At 39.2% G+C, this 19,826-nt stretch overlaps 1 protein-coding gene across 3 annotated transcripts; it reads left to right on the top strand.

The window, feature by feature from the left end:
- The first annotated feature begins 458 nt into the window (after positions 1-458).
- Positions 459-7,529, top strand: LOC103144477 (riboflavin transporter 2-like). Of its 3 annotated transcripts, none has more exons than XM_007561604.2 (4): positions 459-711; positions 4,150-5,230; positions 5,318-5,441; positions 6,779-7,529. In XM_007561604.2, the coding sequence occupies exons 2-4, from the start codon at positions 4,197-4,199 to the stop codon at positions 6,989-6,991; spliced, it is 1,371 nt and encodes a 456-aa protein (XP_007561666.1). In that variant the 5' UTR covers positions 459-711; positions 4,150-4,196; the 3' UTR covers positions 6,992-7,529. The 3 variants fall into 3 exon arrangements, with proteins under 3 accessions (XP_007561666.1, XP_016532951.1, XP_007561585.1); XM_016677465.1 differs by lacking the exon at positions 459-711 and adding an exon at positions 2,141-2,240; XM_007561523.2 differs by lacking the exon at positions 459-711 and adding an exon at positions 2,247-2,372 and having other exon boundaries at positions 4,148-5,230.
- Positions 7,530-19,826: the final 12,297 nt, after the last annotated feature.

Below are 19,826 nucleotides of genomic sequence, written 5' to 3'. Positions count from 1 at the left end.
TATTGTCTTATTGCTGAAAATGTGCTATATAAATAAAATTATATTTACCTTTTACCTTTATGGTTTTTGAAGTGTAATTAAAAAGTGTTTCTGGCATTAAGTCTAATTTCCTTCTGCAGTCATGGATCCACTAAGAATTCAGTGGTTTTTCCATCAGGAAGGGGACATGGAGTACCAGCCAGCACAAAGGTGGGAGCAAGGGCACTGATCACATGAAATCCAGTGAAATTATCACCCCACAGGGGTCAGTCATTTGAGGTGGAATGTGTGTTGAACAAATGCCAGAGTGACCCCGCCATGACACCCACTCAGAGGGCATGGAAAGCCGTCCAGAGTTGACTTCTGCTTGGCTGCCCACTCACACAGCCCAAAGCTGAAGTAAGATCAAATCCATTCAGGAATCTAACAAGCCTTTCATTTTTCCTTTTGTTGATTTTGCTAATAATTCAGTGTCTAAACTCACTATTCTGCACACATCCTGTTTCCATTTATTTCCTCCCTCCACTGGAAACATACTTTATGAACCTCCAGCTCAGCCTTCAGTGGTCACATGACAGAGATTTAGACTAGCACAGTTCAACACCTACAACTCTGTGTGCATTCTTCACAGACAGCAACATCACAAGGACACAGCCGTGTTAAACATCGCAGCGGTGCAGCGGTTGTGTAACCTCACTAAGACTGACTGTATATCTACATTCACTCAGCCAGGTAGGTGCTGTCTACTTTGATTAATAATATTTTTATTGCATTCCCTGATAGTTAGTGATGAGCTCATTTAAAATGCAGATTGTTCTTTGAGATTTTTTTTTTCTTAATGCAACCTATGTGCAATTTTAGAACCAAAGTGAATGTTAATCTATAAATCACATTTAAGATCATGCAAGTTCGACTGAAGTGCTGTGCAATCAAATTAAACTAAAGTAAAGGAAGCAGAATAGAGAACCACGTATTGCTAAAACAACAAAACAATACAATAAATACACTTATAACGTGTGAAATAGCGACAGACTGGCGACCTGTCCAGGGTGGACCCCGCCTCTCGCCCGGAACGATAGCTGGAGAGGCACCAGGAACCCTCCTGACCCCACTAAGGGACCAGGGTGTAAAGAAAATGGATGGATGGCTGGATGGATGGATGGATGGATGGATGGATGGATAACATGTGAAATAGAAACTATTTGAAAGAGAAAAATAGATTAAAACTCTGTTTGGAAGAACTCGTGGTGGGCTTGCATCCAGCTGATTGTCAGTTTGAGATTTTTTTTTCCTGTTGAATATATATTTTCAGAGGCATTTTTACGTACATTGGTGAAATTCCAACAAAATGACACAAAAATACAAGATTTTTTATAATTAATTTCAACATGCTGAAATGAAGTATAAGTCAAAATAATTTTTTTAAGTTTTAAGTCAAAATTTTATTCCATATTAAATTTGGACTTAAAATTCATCTTGTATAGCCAATTATTTATCTATAACATGCCTTAAAACTTGACAATGTGCACAGATTTGCACCACATATTCCACTTTACCCAAACATATCATTTTACAGTATTTTTCTGCAGCGTTTTAAGTCTAAATACATCAAACTCTGTTTTAAATGGTACTTTCAAGAAAATGTGAAACACTTTTGACTTCACTGTGGCAGAAAAGAGGTGTGGAACCCTGTGAGTTGTGAGGGAGGGATTCTTGGGAACATTTCTGTTTAAGGTGAATTTCGAAGGAAATCCAAACTGGATTATCATGTTTTGTTGTTTTTTTTTTTTTTTTAGTGGAGTAACTCCACCAACTTTAATCGTTATTGTGAGACTCAGGTACAGATACGCAGACTTTTTGATTTGAAGAAACAGCTGACACATAGACGTAATAATGTTTTTGTTGTTGTTGTTGTTGTTGTTGTTTTTAAAAAGGACCAAAAAGTAGTACTACAGATTTTGAAGTTTGGCTCTCCTGTGTCGCTAGAACTCTGTTTTTTTAAAGAGGGCATAGTCAGACTAGTAAACCATGGAATAGTGAGAAGGGAGGAGCTTCTTACGTCACTGCATTTCCTCCTATCACAGAGCTCTATGAAACACACGGTTGCCTGCTTTTGAAACTGCTCTCTAACAGGGAGATGACGCAAGTGTCATGGCGGTAGAGCACATGCGCGCGGGTTTAGCCACGCCTCCCCGGCAGTCAAGTGCAGCAGAGACACGGAAGCTGAGTGTACGCTTTTCTGAGTCCGAGTGTGTGTTGGGGTGAGAAGGAGAGCGGGAGGGGGGCACACACACATGCGGGTAACAAATGTAAGACAAAACAGCGACATTAGTGGAGTGAAGATTTTTAGGAGGAGAAAGTTCTGATAGGAGCTGTTACTCATGTTCTGAAAGGTAAGGGAATGGGTTTCACTTCCTATTGATTACATTTACGTGACGGAACAAAGAGCTGAAGGTTATTGGATTGTCGGAGTATTTTAACTAAAGCGTGACGCCTCTCACTCCATCTGGCCCATTCACTGTCCAAAGGGATGACAATGTATAAAGATGGTAATTTTAGAAAAAAATATTTCAATCCAAAAATCCAGGAAGTAAAGCCTCCTTACAATCTGTTGTGTAATGTCATTATCTTGACTAATCTAAGCTCTGTGAGTTTAGCATAATTGTTTTCTTGTACCACATTTTTATTCGGTTTCCTGACATACAGTAAACCCCTTGTGCTAACATATTGCTTTTAAAGCCACAGAGCTAAATTTTTTTAGTCATTTGATGATTTTTCTGAAAAATTAGCTGTTTTGTTTTCATTATTGACACAAAAAAGTAACACACCTTGAATGACATGCCACTGCCCTCTATTGTGTGTGTTTGTGTCCCCAACGCTTGGTGCTTTTTATGGGAGCAGACAGCGTGTCAGTGTGTGAAAGGTCACATATCCATAGTTAGAAAGCACATGCGACAGTGATGGAAGAAGAGGTTGGGAAAGACATTCAGAAGGTCAATTACACAGATTCTGAAGAGGATGCACTTCCATGCTAACATTTCATTACTTTTGGACCGAGTTGGGAATAGGTGAAGGGAACTGGTTTCAAATTTCATTCTAAAACCCATTTTAAAATCCTGTTAAATTGTATATCCAAATATTATTCTGTTTTTGTTGTTGTTTTTTTTGCTACTAGTGCATTGTAGTAACACGTATCGAACCACAAGATGGCAGTAATTGACCAAGTAGTTTGACAGCTGCCAAAATGCCTTTTAATAAAATGGAGAATCTTACAACACGTATACCCCAAAAAGAAGCCTTTGCCGATTTAATTACAATAAATTCTAACTTACCCTCGTCCATCTTTTTCTACCGTACTTTTTCCTTCCACTCAACTTTCTGCTAATATTTGTAGTTGAAGCACTCTCCGTACAACCTTTGGCAAAAAACAACCAACCAGATCCCACAATAAAACAAGGTAGTGGCAGCATCACACTACAAAAACAGTGGTGTTTGTCAAGGTGGATCAGGTTATGAATAGACTAAAATACCATTAAGTTCTAATACCAGTCAAATTACCACTGGGATGGTAATTATTATTATTTTTTACCATCCCAGTGAGTCCAAGTATACACACATCCAAATCAACAAAAGATTGACTTCCTTAGAAGAAGAGTAAAGGTTTGGAACGACTTAGTAAGAGTTCAGGGCTAAATCTGGATTTGGAGAACATTAGCAAGGTCGGAGGGGTAAATATTGCTGTTGAGGTGTGGCATCCTGATGGATTGCTACAAAACACGACAGAATGGAAAGTTGCTTTGACAATTTATTAGTTTACAGGTATGTACACTTGTCCAAACATATTTTTATTTTTTTTCCCTCTGCCTTTTTTTTTTAATTGAATTGCTCAAGACAAATGTTACATTAAAGGTGGAAAAAGTTTGAATTATTTTATATATCAGAGTTACTTGTTTGATGGCACTATGTGGCTGGAAATTCAGAGTAAAATTAATCTTTTCTGTACATTTTTCTTCAATGACTTGCATGCAAAGGAGATGTACTCCAGCAGAGTTCAATGCTAAATTCTCACCGTTTCAAAAATGCAGAATTTGAAATTTTAAAAAGTCCCATTTTTAAACGGAATTCCTCCAACTTTCATAAACAAAATCTTCTTCTGTTGTTTTCTTTCAGGTTGTGTTCATCTTTATTGCTTGCTCTACCTCAGGCCCGCCTTCGTCATGTCGCTGCTGACCCACGTACTGGCGTGCCTTTTCGGCATGGGCTCCTGGGTGGCCATCAACGGGATGTGGGTGGAGCTTCCTCTGGTTGTCCAAGAGAAGGCCCCTGAGGGCTGGCTACTGCCCTCCTACCTCACCATCCTCATCCAGATGGCAAATGTAGGTCCTCTCTTCATCACTCTGATGCACCGCTTCCGGCCAGGTGCGCTGGACGAGCGGCCCGTCATCTACTCCATCGTGGGTTTGGGGATTGTGGCCACCTTCCTGCTCGCATTCTTCTGGAGGCACACGGTGATGATAGCTGGCTCCCTGCGCAGCGTACCCCTGCTGGTTTTGAGCTTCCTGCTCTCTGTGGTGGACTGCACGTCGTCCGTCACCTTCCTGCCTTTCATGATGCGTCTGCGTCCGGAGTATCTCACTACGTACTTTGCAGGCGAGGGCCTCAGTGGCCTTGTGCCCGCTGTGGTGGCATTGATTCAGGGTGTTGGGGTAGCTCACTGCGAAAATGCCACTTCGGCCGCAAACTCGTCGGCTCTCAACTCCAGCTGGGTGAGTGGCGCTGGGCTGCAGTCCGTCTACCAGCCGGCTAAATTCTCCGTCGAGGTTTTCTTCATTTTTCTCAGCACCATGATGGCTGTGTGTCTGGTAGCCTTCATCCTGCTCAACCTCCACCCGGCGGTGGCTCGCGAGAGGAAGAGCGACCGATACTTTAGTCCAGATCTGGAAACGGAGAAGAGGGATCCAGGCTTCTCTCTGAATGCCCAAACACCAGAGCAAAAACCAATGATCAGCCCCAGAGAGGCCGCTGGGAAAGAATCAAGAGGTTCGTTTGGAAAGGGGACATACAGCAACTTGGAAGTGGTGTTCATCTTTGTTGTCCTTGCATGGGTCAACGCTCTGACCAATGCGGTTTTGCCCTCCGTGCAGACGTACTCCTGTCTGCCTTACGGGAACAAAGCCTACCATCTGGCTGCCACTATGGGCGCTGTTGCTAACCCAGTAGCCTGCTTCATTGCCATGTTTGCACCAGTGAGGTGAGAACAACACACATTCAGCATTCTCTATTGTTTGTATTATGCTGTTTACTTTTTCAATTTAATTTCATTGTGAACTTTTTCCAGGTCTCTTATCTTTATGGGGTTTCTGACCGTTTTTGGGACTGGTTTTGGAGCCTACATCATGGCCATGGCAGCTTTGAGTCCCTGTCCTCTATTGGTCCACTACACCTCTGGAACCGTTGTCATTGTAAGACATGTTTTTAAGTCTTGTATCTTTTTAACTGCTTAGTACCTTCCGGACACAAACCACAGTCAACAAACGTCGTATGAATGTCGGGGTGAATCTGGTTTCACCAGATTAACCTTAAAACTTTGACACCTAACCATAACAACCCTCCTACTGGTCTAAGAAGTTTGTAAGAGAGCATCAGTAAACAAACAACATCATGAAGACCAAAGAACATAGTAGATACGTAATTCAAAGAAGGGTTAAATTTTGAAAACCATAAATCCTGTGCCAATCTATGCATATACACTAATGCGTTCTGTTCCTCAACAAGACTGTTGAGGAACAGTTGAGGACGATGGCTACTGAAGACAAACAAGAAATTCTGACTTTAATCCCAGAAAACAATCCAACCTGCCAAGAAAGCAAGGTAGCCGGGATGAAATAAGTTTTTCAGTAATGAGTTTTCAGGAGGTTTTGGGCTGGCATGGCAGGAGGGAATGTGGTTTGGCTCTACTGGATGCAGCAGTTGTTGCGATGGCGCAGGCGCGTCTTTGACTGCAGCCATAGTGACTTGAGTCTACAACTTACTTGTAGACTCAAGTAAGTTGAGTCTTTGTAGTCAGTACCACTGATTTAACTTTTAAATCTGACATATTCATCTGCAATATTAGGGAGTCATGAAAAATATTCAAACAGAAAAGAAATGTCTGCATTAAGCATGGAAGAGGACGAGGGCTACTGAAGACAAACAAGAAATTCTGACTTTAATCCCAGAATCCTCATCTGTTTTTTCTTTGCTAGAAAAAAAATGGGGAAATAAGTCAGATTAATTTTCTCCAGTGATCCTAATCCTCTCCTGTACTTCTAAGAATTTAGGTTTTTCACAGTTTTGACTAATTTTACACAAGCAAATATATATATATATATATATATATATATATATATATATATATTTAAAAAGTACGATTTCTGCTATTATTAAAGTTTTTGAAATGTATGTCACCTCATCTATCCAAAATACTGCAAGGGTCATACTCATGGTAATTTCTCAATGTTCCTTTACTATTACTCTTTTCCTAAGGTTGAACTCGACACTATCTTAGATTCAGATAAATCTGATGACTTGTTTTGTTTAATTTATTTATGTTACAAAGTCACAGAGGAATTGTGTGACATGAAAAAATTAAAAAGTAAAAGAACGAGTGGACCTTCAGACCGCCTTGTATAGAAATAGGAAAATGATAATGAATTCATGTGACCAAGATATTAAACCACCATTTGCACTTTTTCTTAATTCTACATTACAGAGAGCTGCTGTAATTTCAGATTGGTTATTGACTTCCTCTCTGCCGCAGGTGCTGGCCTGGATCCTGTTCGTCCTCTCCCTCTCTTACGTGAAGGTCATCATTGGGGTCATACTGAGAGACGAGGGGCACAGCGCCCTCGTGTGGTGCGGTGCCGTAGTTCAGCTGGGCTCCATGCTCGGCGCCGTGTCCATGTTTCCGCTAGTCAGCGTCTACGGACTTTTCACTTCCGGCGATCCCTGCAACACTAAGTGTCCGTTGTAGACGATAAACACGTTTGCGTTAAACACTGCTGTACGACCTTTGGGGTAGATTGCACTTAATTTTGTAGCACGGAGCTCAGTTCACTCATGAATTTTGACATATTCCAACTAGCTTTGGGAGAGCTGAGAGGTTGCAGGTGACCTTTCCCACTCCTCTTTTTTATGTCTGTCGATTTATTTCTATTTATTGAAGTATGGAGTGAGCGTTACAAACTGCTCAAGTTACAGCCACGTGGTCGGTGCTCATCAGACCAAAGAAGACCAAATCGCAGAGTATTTTTTTTAAACATGTTTGCAATTCCTCATCAATAGAAAGATCATTTTACTTGAACTTTTAGTGTGATGTGAAAGTGTTGTCACTGCTTCTGTAAGGACATATGAAACTTTTGCTTTAAAATGTGCCTTAATGCTAGGTGATAAAAGATTCAAGCTCGTTATTTTGTGTAAAAAGTACAAAGTTGTTTGACTAAACCGATTTTATGTTACTGGGATGTAGATGATGTTTGACTTTATAAAGTAAAATCTGTTGACATATTACCAAAGAATAAGTCCTCTTTCTTTCCTCTCATTATACATGTCATGATCTTCATGGAAAGTGGTTTATCTTAAAAGATCAAAAGTCACAGTGTGTCGCTGCTTTTATGAATCTATATTCACATTCTGTCCTCACTTCCTGATCAGAATCGACTTTATTTTCCAATCTTGGAAAATAAGGAATTCCTTTGACTTTGGTTTTCAAGCATTTATTAGGTATAGACATTAAATACAAACTTTAAATCAACTTACACAAGAATAAAGGAACAGTACATGAAGTTGAGCAGTGGAGCTCTTCCAAAGTTACCTCTGACCTCTTGGCTGCTTCTCCAGTGAATGATTTCCTTCCCCAACCTGTTCATTTAAGATATGGCCATCTTCAAATAATGGATCAACAGTGCTCTGTGATTAGCGCAAAAGTTATATTCCACTTTTTGATGGGCTTTTATATAGAATCTCAGTCTAACACATAATTCATATTTTTAACAAAACAAAGTTGAAGGGATAACATCACTATTGCAAGGCAAAGTAAAATACTCTTTTCTTGTTAGATGTTTAGAAGCAACAATTAACCCAGATTTTCAAAGTTTGTTAAAAATTTGTTATACTTCCAATTACTCAAGAAATCAAATGCAATCAAGTAAAAGACAGGCAAACACTTTTCTAAAAACATTTTAAATGTCTAGTGACGTGCTTTCAGTACAGAAACAAAAGAAAACCTTGGTGCTTTAAAGATGGTCTATCTGGAAGTGTTTTAAACAACTGACATTGAGCATGAAACAGCCTAGTTCCCTTATATAATGTGGCCACAAGGGGGCCACATCATATTTAATTAAGTTAATTTTTCTCTTGTTTCTTTTTTCTTTTTTTTTTAAAGACTGTTCTTGGTGTCCTTCTTGTTCGTCAACATCTCCAATAACGAAAGATTTCCATGTTTTTCTTGCAGTCTGCTTAAACACACCGTGATTGGCTGCCAACTGCAATAAATTGACAAAGTCATGACCAAAACCCTCCATTCTAGAGTTATGGTTTTTAAATCAATTTTTGATTATACTCGGTTCCTGGTGTGTTCAAACTAGAATGCTGGTGGAAAATGCCAGCATTTTCCACCGACAGTCAGTCAAAAAAGCCACCTGCTTTGAGTTCCTTTTGAACCATGACTGGAACATTCACCAGCATGTTTGTGTATTGATCATTTCAACAAAGGCACTTGACAAAATGTAATGTCTGTTTCTGGTTTTCACAGCTGTTGAATGTATGATATGTTTTTACATTTTTAAGACGTGAAAAGATCTTTCATTTATGAAATTTAGCCGTCATAGAGCTAAATTTGTTTTTGCTTTTTGAAATACATAGAGATCCACGGAGTTAGCATAAAAAAATCAGGAAAAGTTGAGATTGCATGGAGACTTTGGAAAGGCACTGTGGATGCCTCATTTTCTTTTGAGACCTGTACATCTCTAAATATACCAGCAGGGGTCACTGTGTGATTTATGTTACTGTTATGTTATATCCGTCACCAAGTTCTGAGGCCAACTCAGCAATTCTGTCTTATGATTGAAGGCTGATGTGTAGCTGCAATAATTTGACTTGAGGTGTAATAATAGCTACATTTGTTTGCACTTTTTTTTTCCAAGATACTATAGAGCTAATATATCTTGACTTATGACCCCTGATCATAAGTGTCACTCACAAACCAGGTTTAGGTAATGAATCTAAATTTACAATGTGCTCTTTTATCCCGCTTTTATTTGGGGGTTTTCCAAAGATTTGTAGAAACAGCTCAGCTTTTATTTATAGCGACGGCGTGACGTGTTCCTCTGAGGTGTTTGCCTCGGTCACCAGACCAGTGTGTGCATCATATCCTCTACACACTAAATCAGAAAGTATCTTACTCCGTTTACGTGTCTGCGTCTCTTAGCAGCCCGTGAAGATAAACGGGAATGAGAATCTCGTGGCCAGTCAGCATCTGATTCACGTCCCAGTAGCTCCACAGACAACATCTGGGGTCATCATCTCCTGGTGTCTCATTCTTGACCTATTCTTTTTATCACCACCTGTGGTTTTTGAGGCTTATGGTGTGCCGAGTGAAAAAGTAGCATATCTGTTTGAAAGGCCTGAAAATTGAGACAGGGTTTTACAAAAAAAGAACTCTTGAAGTCTTTTAAATGAGATTTAGAAAGATGGAGTCTGCTTATTTTGAAACCATCATCGATTTGGGTCACTTCTGCAAGACGGAGGGAGAAAAATAGCCGTGCGGTTTCTCCTTATCTTTTTGGCTTGGCCTCTCCTGCAGCTAGTATGACATCTCCTTTTCCGCCGAGCTCCTTGTCTTCCTCTATTCAAGCATATGGCAGACTTAGCGACCGTAATTTGAATTTAAAACACATGGGGGGGAAATCCTAGCCCGTGCTGCTCTTTAATGGGCCGTCATGGGATTGGAGAATGCGGGGAATGATTGAATTTTGCAAGAAGGCCAAGAACGATCAAGTCTCGCCTGCTGTTATGCAATCGACCATTCCCCTCTTCCAACGCGACGTCTGGTAAAACCTCTTGGAGTAAGAGGAGGAGGAGGAGTGGGTGGAAGAGGGGGGTTAATGCTGGAAATCTCAACGTCTGGACCAAAAGAGAGAAAAACATTTTTTTTTGTCTACTAAATGACTCAAGGCCTCATAAAAAAAGTCAGCTATCATGGGTAAAAAAGCCAAATAAGATCTGATCCACCACATGAAACAGAGAGATTTTCAACTACATTGATTTTAATGGTACTAAATGAGTCTTTTTACACTGAACTGCATGACATCCAATATTTTCTTTCAAACAGAAACATATGGATGACATAGAAAACTTGCCATTCTGGTCTTTTTCTTTGATTGAGTCATGTCTACTTTTTCCTGTTACTCTCCACTGGTTTGACTCATGACAGCTTGAAGAACAATGTTTAGTTTAATAAAGGTTTATTAAGATTTTTTTTTTCCCCCCCAAGTCAAGTGTTTGACGGACAAGTTAAAGTCGAGGCTAAAGTTTTTGAGGAGATGATCCCAAGTCAGATATGAAGTATTCAAGGAATGAGTTCAAGTAAAGTCTTAACTCTTCGTTGGCCAGCTCAAGTATTAACATATTTGCACAAGGTGAAAGTCTAAGTCGACTTCCAAGTTTTAGAGGACTAAGTCTGTCAATTCTCAGCTTTTAGAAAAGCAAAACCAAGCAAATTCGAAGGCTTTTTGGCGGTCAGGTCAAATTCATGCCTCGAGCCAATAAGTGTCTAGTCCAACCCAAGTCTCAAGTGAGTAAGAAGCAAGTACAAGTTGAGTCTCAGGTCTGTGAAAGTCCAATTCACAACACATCATAACAAGGCATTTTACAAAAAAGGTACATGTTATCCAATCATAGATGCATTCCAGTTGATACTCATTATCAAACAATGCAGTCAAGTTCAGTTTATGAATCAAAGTAATTAGTTTTCTGTTTAAGAAAATCAAGCAGACTACATCAAGTTATTGACTTGCAGCATCTAGCATCTAGCTACTGTAGCCAATCACTTGCACTGTGTTGTTGACTTTGCAGTAATCCCTCATACTGAGCAAGCATGTAGCAACAGCAGAAAGGAAAATCCCCCTTTAACATTAAGAAAGCTCCAGCAGAACCAGAACCTGGTGTGAACCTCGATGTGAGTGGTCTTCTGCCATGACTGACTGGGGGTTTGGGAATACCCACAAAAAAGAAATACAGAGGCTTAACAATGAAAAAATAAGAGGTAAAGTAGGTAGATATCCTTCTAAAATTACCCAAAGTCATGTAATATAGTGCTCATTTTTGTAAGAGATATTTGTGGTCAATTATATAAAACTACAACTACCAATATTAGATTGTAATATTGGTAGTTGGTAGTAGCCCCAAATCTCTGGTTCACTGACTAACTGCCTAATAAATCAAGTGCACTTTTCACTGAAAAAAAAATGCTTGTGAAGCATTAGAACTGTGGTTTGTAGCTCACACATCGACTTGTTCAAACTCTCATTACCCAAGATTGAAAATGGTTCTTAAGACTCAAGTGAGACACCATAAGTCTAAGCCAAGTCTTGAGGCTATAGCCTGTGAGTCTAGGTCAAGAATGATATCTTCATGTTTGTGACTGAAGACAGCTGCTGTTCAAGTCTGAGACTTCAGTCATCATTTCTGCCACATCGTCTAAGCTTTCTCGCTCTTTGTGTCTGATTTCACATTGGTTATGGACCCTGTCAGTTAAGCAAAAGAGATTACTTTTCCCGTTAAGTCCATTATATTCAAATGGACTGGGCCCTTTTTTTTTCTTCTTAGCAACAAGACATAAAGTAATCAAAAGTTAAAAGCAAACACTCAAGGAGGCACTTAGCAAAAAAGAAAAGCTTTTATGATAAAACATTCATATACTGTACAGTGTAGGAGACAGGTAATCTTTGAGAATGATAGGGTTGTCTTGTGGTCAGTTTTGCGTAGTATTATTCAGGGAGCCTTGTAGACAAATTCTCCTAATGACCCTCCCCTTCACCCCTACATCCACCCATCATACACAAGACAATCCAGCCAGAACAACTAATACCTGAGTGTACTTCTTCAATGGCGTGAAGTATGCCTTGAAAAGCTGTTGGATGCTAAAGTCCAGCAGTGTTCATTACTTTGACAGGCTGATGACAGGACAGACTGGCTGAGTTGCACTTCCACACACACATTCGATAACAGTAGAATATTTAAATGCAGCTATTTGACATTGGAAAACACAAGCTACAGTCATGAATGTTGATATGGTATCATATTGTTGAGCATTGACTATTGATAAATCCGTTTAATGGTTAAGCTGCAGTCAACAGGTAGTGTGACGGAACTGCTCAGAGATGCATCAGCCAAGGATTGCTGGGAGACGTTCCAGGCCTCTGCAGTCTTGTGCAGGGTTCAGTGAGTTTAAACAAAATGCAAATAGTGAATCAGCCAATCACTTGGTAACTGAGTGCATTCAGGCATCTTGACATGATGAAGTTGACTCCCTGGATACTGAACAGTGAGGCCAGGGCATTTAAGGAATTTAGAAAATGCCATGTTTGTTGGTACCCAGACTGGCTGGTGACTACTTCAGAAACTTTTAATGGATAGCTGTATTTTGTGTTTATAGCAAAGGGTTAGGAAGAGAAAAACTATCTGGTGAATATCAGACAAGTGGAAGAAAATGTATGTCTGAAGCATTAAAGGAGAATGCCAAGACTGGTTCAAGAAAATGGGAAGGCAACAGTAACTCGAATAAGCTTTCATTAGCATCCATTCATACATTCATACCCACTTGTCCTTTCAGGGCCGTAAGGGAGCTGGTGTCTGTCTCCAGTGGTCACTGGGCAACAGACAGGGTACACTCTGGACAGACCACCTGTCTGTCACAGGTGAACACAGACACACTTACACCTCAGGATAACTTGTAGAACAATTATGTTTTTGGACTGCAGGAGGAAGCTGGAGTATCCGGAGACAACCCTCCAGGATTTCCAACACAGATGCTTTTTGCTACAAGGCAACAGTCCTACCAAATGATCCACTATATAGCCCTTCAGTACACTTAAAACTATCTATGTAAAACATCAAAATTTAGGATTAAAAACATGAAAGCATGGAACCATCCTTCCTTTTATCAGTGCTTCAGCCTGGTTTTAGGTGAAATCGTGTTGGGATATTGTCTTGGTTAACTTTGGGAGTTTGAGCTACAGTCTAGCTGACTATTGTTGACCATGGTTTACCTGTGCTCCATGTTAAGAAGCTCAAATCATCTCATGCACATTTCTTAAGCATGCCAGTGTTTAAAGCCTCTTAAGTCAACAGACCTCAATCATGTGTCAAAGAATTCAGGTAGTTTTGAAGGCAAACCTGGTACCAAGAGAGTGGTATAGAGGTCAGAGAGTTTACAGTTGACGTTTTCATAATGTGTAAAAATGTAATAAATTGTTTTGCTTTTTATTATGTATTTGAGCTATTGTTTTCCAGGATGGCGTTACTATGAGAATAAAGCTTTCTGAATATGCATTGTTAAAACAAGAACTGACTAGACCTTTATACACCAACTAATAAGAAGATGGTAATATTTCTTAGCAAATTGCACAATAACCACACGTCTTCATCCATCAACAAGCCTCTGGATTGGTTTTGACTGGATTTTTGCCATTTCTTTGCAGAGATTGCAGAAGTACTTTCCATTAGTGGATTCCTTGGCATCGACAGGCTTTCAATCATGGTCCACAAACTTTTAGTAGTGTCAGGGTCAGGTCTATGTACTGCCTTTCCAAAAAGTTTAGATGTTTGTTTCAATCAAAATGTTCCAGTGATGTAGTTATTGATTAGAGGTGAAGTGGAAGAACTTAGATGTTGCAAACTGGCAATGAAACAGACTCACAGCTGGTATAATGTTTGGTTTTGGCTAATTATCTCAATCGTTATCATGTTTTCATAAAAGCAGCTTCAGATTTCAGCAGAAAATGTCTAACCAATGCGTCATGTTAGTAAACAAAAGTTCTAAGACAGTAAGCCAAGTACTACTAGGGAATATTAATTTATAAAATGATCAACAATAAAACAACTTCATAATTTTATTGTAAATTTAGTCATTTTCATAAGAATCTCATATTCTATTCCCTCATACAGCTATCAGTAGCATTTAAAACTAGGCTTAAAACTTTCCTTTTTCATAAAGCTCATAATTAGAGTGGCTAATGTTAGCATGAGCTATCTATGTAGTTATGCTGCTAAGGCTTAGGCAGTTGGAGGGCATCCTGTCCTCTTTTTGCTCCACTACATTCTTCAACTTTTCTCCAATTCTGGATTATTTGCGGTTATTCCAACCTCTACCTTCTTGTTCTCTTTTTTTCCTCATCATAGAAGCTACATTTGATCTGCTTATATGTCTTGCTTTCCTCAAGCGGGCATAGATTAAGCTACTCCTGGCAACAACTTAGAACATTCTACTCTTGGCCCTGTCCTTTTAGCATTTTTTTTTTCTCTCCTGTCTCTGAGCTGTTGTTGCGACTGACTTTATGTGGTGTCTTTTATCACATAAGCCTTAAAAGCCGTCTCAGAGATGATCTGTTCACGTGTGTTTCTCTTTTGGACGAAACCACTAAATGAGCTACTACTGCCACTAACCTCTTACTTTCTCTAACGTAGAAAGCTCTTCTGGATCAGTGCTTCTGTTGCTTTATTTGGTGTGTATCTCTGTTAATCCCTCCTGCCAGGTGGAGCAGATTCACACTGAGCCACGTTAGGCTGGAGGGTTCGTCTTGCTTTTTTTATTTACCATCTTGAATAATAAACTGTATTGTTTAATTGACTAGGATCAATTGGAATGTAGGTACAATTGGATTGAAATTGACTTTTTTGTGACGTGCCTTAAGATGACATGCTGTGAATTGACACTGTATTAATAAATTGTGTTGAACTGAATTGAATTTTTTTTATTAGTCAAACAAAAGTAGGCAAGGAAGAGAAGGAGCCATGTTTGCTTTTCCTCACAATTAATATTAGCATACCAAGCAGGTTTTGTGGTTAAATGTTTATGCTTACCATTTGAACAAATACCCAGTAAGTAAAAAAAGAAAAAAAAAAAACTCTTTCATTTCGGGAAGCCTGCACTCAGGGATTGGGTATGGGGTCATCCTTAGGTCATGCTGGGCATCCATTAGTGGCCTTATTTAGAGACTCATCCCTTTAAAAGGGGCGATTGGCTAGCAAAGACAAAGAATCATTACCTTTTGCCCGCCCCCTCCCTGCCAGCAGTCAATAATGAGGGATCATTAAAATGAATAGATGGACATTCCCCTTTTCTCCGGATCCTTATTGTAAAATCAGTGTCAGGGGAAATGAAGATTGAGCTCGGAGAAGGCGTCTAAAAGCCTCACAGTGATTGTCGTGAACTCATCTCCAGTGCCAGGCTCCTTTATCTACTGTAAGAGTCTGCACCTGCCTGAACTCTTGACTAGCAAGCGCTTTTACTGCCGCAGCCCATTAGGAGCATTCCTAATGCATGCTACCTTCAACATAAACATTCTGCATATATATGTGCCCAAACATTTACAGCAAACAAATGGAGGGAAACTGATTGCTTTAGATGCTTTTTTTTTCTTTCATTTTTTTTTTACTCCCTCTATGAAAAACAAACCGTGTGGAAATCAGCCTGAAAATTTTAAGATTAATTTGCACAAGCATTGACGTCTTCTTTCACATATTCTGCCTGCTATCGTAGCCACAAACCTAATCGTATTTTGAGGAGTTTTATGTCTTCAAAACTTCTCACAAAAAGTGAGCTAATTTTGCATTCTAAAACATGATTAAAAATCAGGCTGTAAAAACAAAATCCCAATGGTCTCTCAGAGGATTCTTGAAATCATCATTTAAAAGCGGAAAGAGTATGGCATATTTGTAAACAAGATGTTGCCGTAAAGCTGAACTGACAGGCAAGCATTAATCTGATGAGCAGTGAAAAGCCCCATGATAACTGGAGATGAGCCGAAGAGACGAGCTATTAACCTAGAGGGATCTAAACACAAATTTAAGCCACAAATTTCAGATTTAACTTACTAAAATCTAATTGAGTATTACAGCATTTATTCCTGGCCTTTTACTTTATAATTATGTGGGAGTTAGTTTTGTTTTACCTCTCAAATAACCCAATAAAATACACAGAAGTTTGTTAAATGACAAAATCCAAAAAAAATTAAAGGAGTATGGTATTAAGTAGTTTTTTGCAAAGCGCCGTATACGTTGTGAATGTAGACTGTACATCTGTCCAATCCATGACTTGTATAAATCTTTGCTTAATATTTTTATGCACCACACGCCAAAAAAAAAAGAAAAAAGAAAAAAAAGAAGTGATTCACACTGAATGATTGCAGATGAGAAATAAAAGTCAGCACAACATTTTTCGGGGCCCATCTGGTTGCCGTTTCTGATTTGTCTCTTAAACTGTCTATTTCAAAAAATAATAAAAAATAAAAAAAATGTGATTTTACTGTCTGTGTGCAACGACGTGACCGTGTCAGCATATCGTCGGCTCAACCTATCGCACGTGAATTGGCCCAATAAAAGTGGCGCGCGCGCGCACACCTACACCATCCCGCCCTAAACAGATTAAAGAAACATATGTAAACACGTGCTCGGACGCATACGTGCAGACTCCCAACACACATGGTCCTCATCTACTTCTCAAAGGTAAGCTGATAAGAAGGTCTGTTTATGGCCGTCTAACATATGTTTCTGTAGAATAAAGAAATCACAAAAACCGGCGCGAGGGACCCACATAGATCAAATGCGGCATCGGCTTATGGGGCAGAACTATCACAGGTTCTCCAGTATGGTCAAGCAATTATCTCTTAAAAGGTCTCTTAAAACAAAACAAAACAAACAAAAAAAAAAACAACTCACCCCCATGAGTTTTCTCGACATGCCCTTCATAACAGAGCCATACTGACGATTTACTGGCTGCAGATGGCCGATCAGAGGCGAGGGCAGCGGCTGCGGCGCTGTACCTTACCCGCTGCCTTTATACAAGCCCAAATCAAGTCCTCTGTGGGAATACAATAGAGGAATTGAGGCAGTAAAGACTCTATAAATCTGTACAATGAAACTTTTAAGTCATGCCCTCTGCCAGGTGGGTTTGTACGTGTGGACCTCTGTGAGAAAAGGCCACAGGCTGCAGTGGTTACAATCTGGGATTGACCGTTTTTCGCCTTTGTATAATATTCTTACTGGATATAAGCTGTTTTATGAGTAGCTGTGTCTGTTTATCTGATTAGCAGTGAATAACGATCAGATTTTTTAAAAAGAAAATGTATAAAGTCCAAGTCTTGCATACATACCTAAATAATCCCAAATGCTTGATTTTTGGCATTAGGACAAAGGTTGAATAGTTTTAACCAAGTATCTGGTCAACATTGTGCCCTTCACTGAACATGTTGAAGAAATTGTTGTTATAAAATGCAGAAAGGTTGATGTCTGTTGGTTATGTAGTGAACAAAACGCCTTCGATGTGACCTTTCTCCGCCACCTTTTTTTAATAAGTCTCTTGAAGATGTAATTGATTAAACATTTAGCAACAACAGCCTTTTGCGTTTTCAAAATGTGAATGTGTTTTGTGTCAGACTTCCCTGATCAAAATTTTGATAACTTTAACTTTCCCAGCTAATTAATCAGTTAAGTCTTTTCAGTGAGCTTTTCTCGTTATATCACGTAATGTAATTACACTTTGAAATCTTGAATGTAAAACGATTTCAGCCTCGAAGATTTTTATAGCATGATATAAGGAAAAAAATTAACACTACTAGTGGTTATTTCCTTTTCTTATCTATTTCTTAGTGAGCTACTGAGCTGAATAATAACAGGCTGGGACCAGTAGCTGAGAAACCAACACTGGCAAATATGAGAGTACTCAATTTTATGTCAAACATTTTTCTTAAAGTTTTCTAAAGAAATGTGTCTAAAGCAGATGACCAGCGTAGACATGCTATCCATTAGTATATCTACATCTATGGTAATGGATAGCAGAGAAAATTGGCCATCAAATAGGTGACCAGCCTCAGGATGCTAGTCACTAGCCTCTCCAGTGCTAAAGCCAGTGAATAGTATCTATCTCATTTCCTATCAATCATTAATCAGATCAGTGGATGGCTTTGGAGCCATCTACTGGCTACTTTCTACTTGTGGAAGAAAGTGGTCACCGATGGGCGCTATGGTCTTAATTTTGGCCCTAATGCCAAAATTAGGGCCAAAATTTTGGCCCTAATTTTTATTTTTATCTTTTTACCCAAAGATAAAATATTTTATCTTTGGGTCAAAAAACCCAAAAATTTGTTTTACTTATTTATGGCAGCACATTTTCTCAAGTTCTCAGGACCTCATGATATCTAATTTCCCAAAAACCCACTGAATACTGAACCACAAATACAGAAGCACCTAAGTAGCTGTGTCAGAACCACGCCTGGTAAATTCGTCCATTTTGGCTAATATATGCAGAATCGGTCTAAAAATAAAATGTATATATATTTAATCTCAAATATTACTTCTTTAGTAATCCAGATTCTTTTTGTATTCCTTTCAACCCCGTTTGATAGCTGTTACAGTAGACGTTAGAAACGTTAACCCATGTTGATGTTGAAAAACTAACCCAAACCTATTGTGTCAAATTATGTCAGAGCTGGATCAATACATATCTGAAGCCCAGGCTGGGTAAACAAAGGAACCCAAACTGGGTTGTTTCATTGTGGACTTCTTCTCAAGAACTAAATGTCAATTGGATTATTTAGAGGAAATAATGATCATGAGTAAGTGAGTTACTGAAGACTTCAAACTTTGATAAGAAGTGTTTGTAAGTGCTTGTTGACTGTTTTCCCGAGATGAGTTTTCAACACATGAACCAACAGATCCAAAAACATCCAGACCAAAATAACTTTTTTTAAGTAGAAGAAATTCGGCTTCACAATCTTATTTTAGCAAAAATCATTGAATGTTTCACACAAAAATTATTTATATTGCTGTCTCTGAAAAAGGGATAAAGAGGGATTTTTTTTAAAATGCTAAGAATAAGTAATTTAAAATAAGGGAAAAAGGTGATGATAAAGTAGGGCATTGTGTTTGAGAAAAGTCTCAGGTAATCTACTTTAAAGTGTGTAAAGTTTATTTAGATCAAGCATTAAAGTGCTCAGAAGCCACAAGTTTTATTTTTAGAATTTCCCAAATAAACTGTGAACGATTCTGTAATCAGCTGAAGTCCTGGAGCCTTTTCTCGCCGGCTGCCGTTTGATGGGGAAAACCGTCGCCCTCAGCCATTTCCTCTTCACCAGTGGTGACCCTGTGATAGGCAGCCTAAGGTGAAAAAAAAAAAAAAAAAGGATGTGTGCCAGGAAAAAGGGGCGTGTCTGCATTTGTAAATAGTGGGTCTATTTTTGGGAACGCCTCGATCATTTACAGACGTACTGCCTAGGCCTGCCTTCTGTCGCCATGGGAGCCTCATAACTTTGCTGGATGGAAAAAGTCTGTAAGACTGGCAGGTGGTACACAGGAGCATGGCAGCTCCCATGGCGAGGAGCCGTTTCATCCGCAGCCACCGCCTGGTAGAGATACTCACTGCAAAACAAGCGTGCCTGTTATGGAGGTGCAGTGAAGGCAGCGGAGGCAAATCTCCATATGAAGCTATGAACCAAATGTTGTTCTAAGCCCGAAAGATATAACAAAATAAATAAGAATAATATTGGGCTCTTTTTGAATAGCCAAAAAAAGTTTATTTCACGTGCCGTGTA

Source organism: Poecilia formosa, unplaced genomic scaffold (genome assembly GCF_000485575.1).
Source record: "Poecilia formosa unplaced genomic scaffold, Poecilia_formosa-5.1.2 Scaffold0, whole genome shotgun sequence".
In the NCBI taxonomy this organism is placed as follows: Eukaryota; Metazoa; Chordata; class Actinopteri; order Cyprinodontiformes; family Poeciliidae; genus Poecilia; species Poecilia formosa.
The sequence above is the reverse complement of the archived record's forward strand: the minus strand, read 5'-3'. Positions and strand labels throughout refer to the sequence as shown.